The sequence below is a fragment of the Cydia amplana genome, chromosome 11, assembly GCF_948474715.1.
Source record: "Cydia amplana chromosome 11, ilCydAmpl1.1, whole genome shotgun sequence".
NCBI lineage: Eukaryota > Metazoa > Arthropoda > Insecta > Lepidoptera > Tortricidae > Cydia > Cydia amplana.
The window spans coordinates 17500810-17507815 of record NC_086079.1 but is presented as its reverse complement, the minus strand read 5'-3'; the positions used below and the strand labels follow the sequence as shown (position 1 = coordinate 17507815).

Genomic DNA, 7006 nt, shown 5'->3' with positions numbered 1-7006 from the left:
CTCCCATACACAAGTCAGCTATAGTTACAAAGTGGTTTGAAGAAAACCAGATTGAAGTTCTAGATTGGCCATCCTTGTCCCCTGATCTGAACATCATGGAAAATGCCTGGGGTTGGCTTTCTCGGCAAGTATATTACAACGGAAGACAGTTTAGTAATAAAGAAGAACTCATTCAAGCTATTTACACTGTTTGGGATTCTGTGGACGTTAATTACATACATTCTTTATATGAATCACTACCTAAACGTATTTTCGAATTAATAAGGTCTAATGGAAGGTATACGAAATATTAAACGAGAGTTTTAATAACTAAACAGTATCTTTTAGCATGTGAGGCTATTCAAGTGGAAGGGTCAATTTATTTGTTTGACGTTATTTCTTAAAACTTTGATTAGATAACAATAAATATTGTATTTACTATTACAATATTGTTTTATTTCATATTTAATGTTTAATATATATCTCCTTTTTATATTACTATGAGAAATATTAATTTTGTTGAGTGAGGCTATTCAAGTGGCTGGCACTGTAAGTTCCATGTGTGACTTTGAAATGTCGACGCGTTTCTTACATACGCAATTGTTCAGAACTGCTGATGTATCTATACTATCTATAGGTATTACAGTAGGTACATATATGTTATGTTTACATACACTTGTGTAAAGCAATATCTTGTACTTTTGCAGTATTAGTCGTTGATGTCTTTTTAATGCGTCCACCGTCTACTGGTAAAGACATCAACGCTTCGCGTCTGTAAGTATTTTAATTAATTTAATTCATTTTAACATTGCTCTTGCTTTCAATATAATAGATTTTACTTAAGAGAACAGGAATGTTTGTGTAAGTGTGTAAGCTAGTACACCTTTACGGTTTGAACTAAATACCTAACCAACGGGCTCAGCACGGTTCCATTTTTATCGACTATCACTATGTCCGTCACTTTCGCACTTACATACTTGTTAGAACGTGACAGGCATGGTGACAAATGATAAAAATGCGACCGTGCTACTAGGGCAGTTACGAATAAAGTGTGATAAGTGATAACTGATAGCTGAATAATCAATTAAAATTTCATTTACAGTTTATAAGGTTAGAACTACTTATGTTACGACTTACGTTAGATATAAATATAATTCTTATCATTATAACGATTTATTTAACCAACTACCTAACGCAATATTTTTTCCGATAAAGCTTCTTTAGTGCATAATTTCTTGACCTAATTTTTACTAGCACTCTAATCAAAAACTACGCAATTAATTTCATCATTAATTTCGTAACAAAATATATGTGTCATATATGTCATTGATTAAGGTACGTATATACGAAATCATAACAAAAACAGATATATATGTAGGTATGTACAATTACGTAACTATTAGGTAGGTATATACATACCTACTAGCAATTAATGGAGATATTAACAAGTCAAGACTATTAATGATGTCCCACCCCACCAGATGTCCAGGCTTTATTGCCCCTGATAATTACCTTTTTGTGCCTAGACGTCTAAAGTGTGCTAGGTTAGCTAGGTAGGTCACCTAATCCCTTTCTTCAGTAAGTATACGTACTTACCTATAGATTTTCAAGTACAATATAGGTATGATAATATCTACGCCCTACAGATAATATGCTCGTTGAATCATTGTAATGATTTGAAGTCAAGGTTCGTGAGCATCTGCCTACTAAATGAAGCGACGGCCGTTCCAGTCTATAAATAATCGCCCGCGTGATTAGACGTTTCAAATCAATTATTGTTTTATTTGTAGAGTAAGTAGGTAGGTATTTACTTTTGAAGTCCCGGGCAAGCGAGGTGGCCTATATTCTGTGTACTATAGTTAGATATAATATGCAGTTTGTGAACTTACGACAGCCCCTTGCAGCGATAATTTGTTAAAACAACAATAGATGGCGGTGAGGTGTCGTTTATATTTGGTTTTTAAAATGAAAATAAGGCTTGTTATATTTTTATGTCGTGGTAATATTATTATTTTGCTAATAAAACGTGTTCTGAAATACTCATATTATTAGTTTTCACCGTATTATTAGGATTTAGATTTAAAGTTTAGGAGAAACCATACTAGATGTCGCTGCCTACCACTCCAATTTATTTCTTGACAATCAAATGTCATCTCGCTCATCTTCCTTCACGCATCCCGCTCGCACAAACTAAAACAATTAAATTCATAATCACAAAAATTACGTACGTGCATTTTAACTTAGTGTTGTTCTGTGAGTAAATATCAACAAGGCTCAAAAATGGTGTAAATTAGCGTATGCGTTATGGATCTTTCGATCTTTTAGCGCTCGAAGTGCTAAACAATAAGTCATCATAACAAGGTAACGAAGATGTTCTCGTAAAACAAAAGGTGTCCTTCACACATTAGTGAGGCTCATTTGTTTGAATTAGTTATCTGAACACGCCCCCGATAAAGAGGTGATTACTGGTATCATGTAAGTACAGCACTCGGTTCCCCGCTCACGAATAACACAGGTGGTGGTCGCTTATAATACTTAACTTTCCGGACAGGGACTAACTATAAGCTTACTAATTTAAGCTCAACATGGCTAATACAAAGATTGGACGTAAAAAGAATAAAGATAATAAACCAACAGGTAAGCGAATGAAGAAGATGCGACTTGAAGAAGTTGAGGAATTGAAGTTTTTATCCCATGAAGAAAGGATACAATGTCTTATTAAAAATGGTCACTTAATTAAAGACGATATTTTTAATGATGCGGCGTTAAAGAAAAACAATTTGAAAAAGGAAGCACTGGTCAGAAAACCTCGAGCTAAAAATGACAAACTCATATCGAAAACTGGGAAACTCAAAAATAGAAATAAGCACATTAAGTACATGGATTCCATTTTAATGAGTGAACTTCTTATTCAGCAAGCTCCTAGAGCTAAGAAAAACAGTGGAAATAACAATAATGATAATGAGTTAAGTGATCAAAATAACAGTGACGGCGGAAAAAGTAAACCAAATGAAAGTGATGGAAGTATTAAAACTACGCAAAAGAATGGTGAAATAATTGTAATTATTGACACCGATGAGGCAATTGATTTAACAGAGACAGCCCAAATAAATGTCAAGAATGAAGCTAAAACTCCAGTTAAGCCAAAGCAGAGAAATATGGTTGAAATTTGTATTGATACAAATAATCCAGTTATTCCAAAAGGAAAAGATGAAAAGAAAGCTAAAGGGAAAAGAAAAAATTCTGTCCTCGCAGAAAGACTGGAACAAATGAAGACAGTTAAACTTAGCAACGGGGTTTCACTTTCCATGGAATATTATCAGTGTGACCATTGCCAAACAAAATTCTGCACAAAATCTTCTCTGAAGAGACATATGTTGATGCATATGAATTTACAACCGTACACATGCCCGGAGTGCCCCAATAGACATTTCTGGCAGCGAGGAAACTGGAGGGCACACATTCGCCGGAGACACCCACAACTTTACTTAAAAATTAAATATGAGTGCATAGTTTGCAAGAAACCATTTGTCTCTCTTGAAGACTTAAAACGCCATAAAAAAGAGCATGTAAATGTGAAAAAGAAGCGGTACACATGTGTGTTTTGCGAGAAAGTATTTAAAGAGAAGTCACTTTTGGCAGACCATGAGAAGCACCACATGTCACCGGGCCGATACAAATGCTCCATGTGCTCTATGAGCTACGACTCCCGTGTACTCTATTCTGACCATTTAAAAACGCATGCAAAAGTAGAGGATAAATTTCATTATTCCTGCCAATATTGTGGCAAATCCTACTTAAGGCCCAGTTCCATTGCAAGGCATATCCGAGTTAGCCATGGCGGTATGAGGATGCAGTGTCCAATTTGTAAAAAGTTGTTGAAAGGTCATCTAACTGAGCATATGCGAACACATGAAAATGAGAGACCGCATGAATGTGATGTGTGCGGGCAGAAATTTACACAGTCGACCCAGCTGACAGTCCACAAGCGCTCCCATACTGGTGCTAGACCATATCCCTGCCGAATCTGTAAGCAACCTTTCTCACACTCTAACGCTCTAATGCTCCATATAAGACGGCATACTGGAGAAAAACCATTTGCTTGTGCTATGTGCCCGCAAACATTCTCTCAGCTACCACATATGAAGGCTCATATGCGCAGCATACATAGTAAAACTGAATTCTACAAATGTGCTAAATGCAGCACGTTTTTCAAGCTTAAGGCTCTGCTAGAAACCCATGCAGAAGAGTGCGGGGCTGTGGAAAGCCTTAAGAAACCGGAAAGCAAAGACAGCACGCTCGTGTCAAAAATGAGGTTCCACCTCGCGCTACTTTTCACTATGATCGCCTCTAAAGAAAAGCTGAATGACCTAGGTGCGTATAAAATTATTTAAAAATATTCGAATGCACAGTTTTTTACAGTGTGAACATCGCTTCCTGTGTGTGCGCAAATAACAGGAATCCATTTTGAAAAAAGAATGCCTTGCATTAGACATCAACGGGCTCATACAAATTACAAATACATTTCATTGATTTGAGTCACTCCAATAACACTTTACAATAACATATGCACTGTCATTTAAGGCGGTTGCCCTAAATAGCGCTGTAATCGTTTTACAATGGGTTGACTATAGTTTGCATATAAATAAACGTGTGTCGCTATGTGACGTATCGACGTATTTGTTTCAATGTCTGGCTAAGTGGCTAACAGTAGTACGATTAGTACGGACTGTGCAGTAAGGTTAAATGAATACTTTGAATACTACTCCGATCGGTCGATCAATGTTGTACAGTCAGGAGCAATAGTTAATAAGCGGGCGAGGTGTTCAAAATGATCTTGAGTATATTGACGCGACTTTATTGTTAAGTCAAGCGCGTCAAGGTAATTTTGAACACCTCACCCGCTTAGCAACTTCTGCTGCTGACTGTACTTACTATAAACGTCTTATAAAGTCCTAGCATGTGTATTTTGTTATGAATTTCTCTAGACGAAGTTTACGGAAAATTCAATTAAGTGCCTCTACGTCGATCGATCGGTTTCTGTGGTTCAGTTTTAATTGGTATCACACTTAATAGCCATCTACCTATAGGTACAAACCTAAGAAAATATGGTAATTCCATAAGAAACAAGATTGAGAAATATACATTGAAAACACTGCAAATTGCATTCAATTGTATTTTTGTTATTGAACAAAATTTAACCCTTCAAATGCCAAGGACACCCTACTTTCATAAAAAAAAAGCTTTTCACAATTTTATATTTCACAATCTCGTTCCAATTTCAAATCATAAAAATAAAAAGCTAATTCTTTTGTCTGCGTTTTTGTTTGGCTTTAGTGGTCGTTTTTTTTTCAAACTACTTACTCTTTTTTATTGATAGCAAATCATAAAATGTCATTTTATCAGGATTCAACGGACGGCGACATGGGTAATTGAGTTGAGTGAGTGATATCATTTCCCATTTAATACGGTGACGGTTGGTTATGGGAAATTGGTCTATTCTGGGCTATAACTGTGAAAATCGAAGTTCGTCATTGCTGGCATTTTTCTCTGTCACTCTAATTACGTCTTAATGAGAGTACAAGGGAAAGATACCCGCAATTAGCGAATTTCGGTTTTTGCGGTAGGCCCGCTGGGTGGGCGACGGTTTATTCGCTTTACGGGTACGGGTGATGGGTTCCATTGGTCTAAAGGAGAATATGACCATGTTAAAGATGCCTTATCTTTTGTAAATATATTTTCTTAAATTACTTCTAGTAACAAATTAAAAGCTAACGCTTTCACTAGCTTTATAATTTTCATTTTAAGTGAAAATATGAAAGCTATCTTAATGTAAATAAATTTGGTAAGCTAACCATTACACGCCTATGACGATAAAATTGGTCAAGCGCATTATAAGACTGAGGAGTAAGGGTTTGAATTAAATCCCCTATAATTATCTTTTTACGGTATTTAAATGAAAATAGTCCCCTACGACAAAAGTGGTGGAAAAAGTCAACTTTTATAGGGTTTTATTTCTTATAAAACATGTTAAATAAGCAAATTGGGATTGGGTATTTTTCATCCTTCCACAAAAAAACAAATACATAACCGATTGTAATATAACATTTCGGCCAGGTTTCAACAAGCGACTCATCGACGATATCCTCGTGGACTCGATCGAGGCCATGGGTTTAGCGCCCTGTAAAGACAAGAGTTTACCTCCGTACTCGCGTCTGAAGATCAACGCGCTCATGCTGCTGCAAGGTATTAATTCATCCGTTATTACAAGCCCCTCTGGTGTTGCAAAAAACATAAATACATAGCAATCTTCAGGCCTTTCTCTAGTAACTTAATCGATTCGAAACCTGATTAAAAATTTTCGATCGATAGATAAAAATCAAGAATTTATTGAATACATATTAGGTAGGTCTATTAAAATTTTGCTCAAATTCTAAAAATATGAAAATTTTATTTTTGACCGAACTCATATACTACTTTTTTTTTGTTAACAATAACCTTCTATAAGAAAGTCCCGTGTCTTAGACCGTATATTCTCCTTGGGTAAAAATAAATTATTTATTTTACTTGTCTTTACTCAAGGTACCGTGCCTAAGCCACAGATGGCGCTGTTCGTCAAGGAAGAAAAAACTACGGAGGAGATATTGGAGTTGCTGACTGATGTTATGAATTAGGGTGCTTGTTGGGTGCATTAAAATAAGGACGATAAGCATGAAGAATTTCGTTCCCCGCCAGTTCCTATCTCTATCGCACGCGCATTATTGCTGTTCCGCTCGCACAGTGGCCGACCGCCGGCATCATCGGCAGTATAGCGATATAATTATGCGCGTGCGATAAAGATAACAAAAGGCGGCGTCTCATTAGCCTCTTTACTTTAGCGCACTTAGTGGCAAATCTATTTGAACGATTTTCTTCTTAGTATCCTTTACTTTAGAAGGTAACGTCATTCTCGTAAGTCGTATGGCATTGTGTAGCCTAACATATAGGCTACACAAACACAACAATGTGTTTATATCACCGAGTACAC

At 36.2% G+C, this 7006-nt stretch overlaps 1 protein-coding gene across 1 annotated transcript; it reads left to right on the top strand.

The window, feature by feature from the left end:
* Positions 1-2094: 2094 nt before the first annotated feature.
* On the top strand, positions 2095-6653 carry LOC134652348 (zinc finger protein 184-like). The gene is made up of 3 exons (XM_063507520.1): positions 2095-4353; positions 6097-6225; positions 6562-6653. The coding sequence occupies exons 1-3, from the start codon at positions 2565-2567 to the stop codon at positions 6651-6653; spliced, it is 2010 nt and encodes a 669-aa protein (XP_063363590.1). The 5' UTR covers positions 2095-2564.
* Positions 6654-7006: the final 353 nt, after the last annotated feature.

Coding starts and splice junctions, on each gene's coding strand:
- LOC134652348 (XM_063507520.1), top strand. CDS start 2,565: ATGGCTAATACAAAGATTGGACGTAAAAAGAATAAAGATAATAAACCA. Junction 4,354..6,096: donor AGAAAAGCTGAATGACCTAG/GTGCGTATAAAA, acceptor CATTTCGGCCAG/GTTTCAACAAGCGACTCATC. Junction 6,226..6,561: donor CGCGCTCATGCTGCTGCAAG/GTATTAATTCAT, acceptor TCTTTACTCAAG/GTACCGTGCCTAAGCCACAG.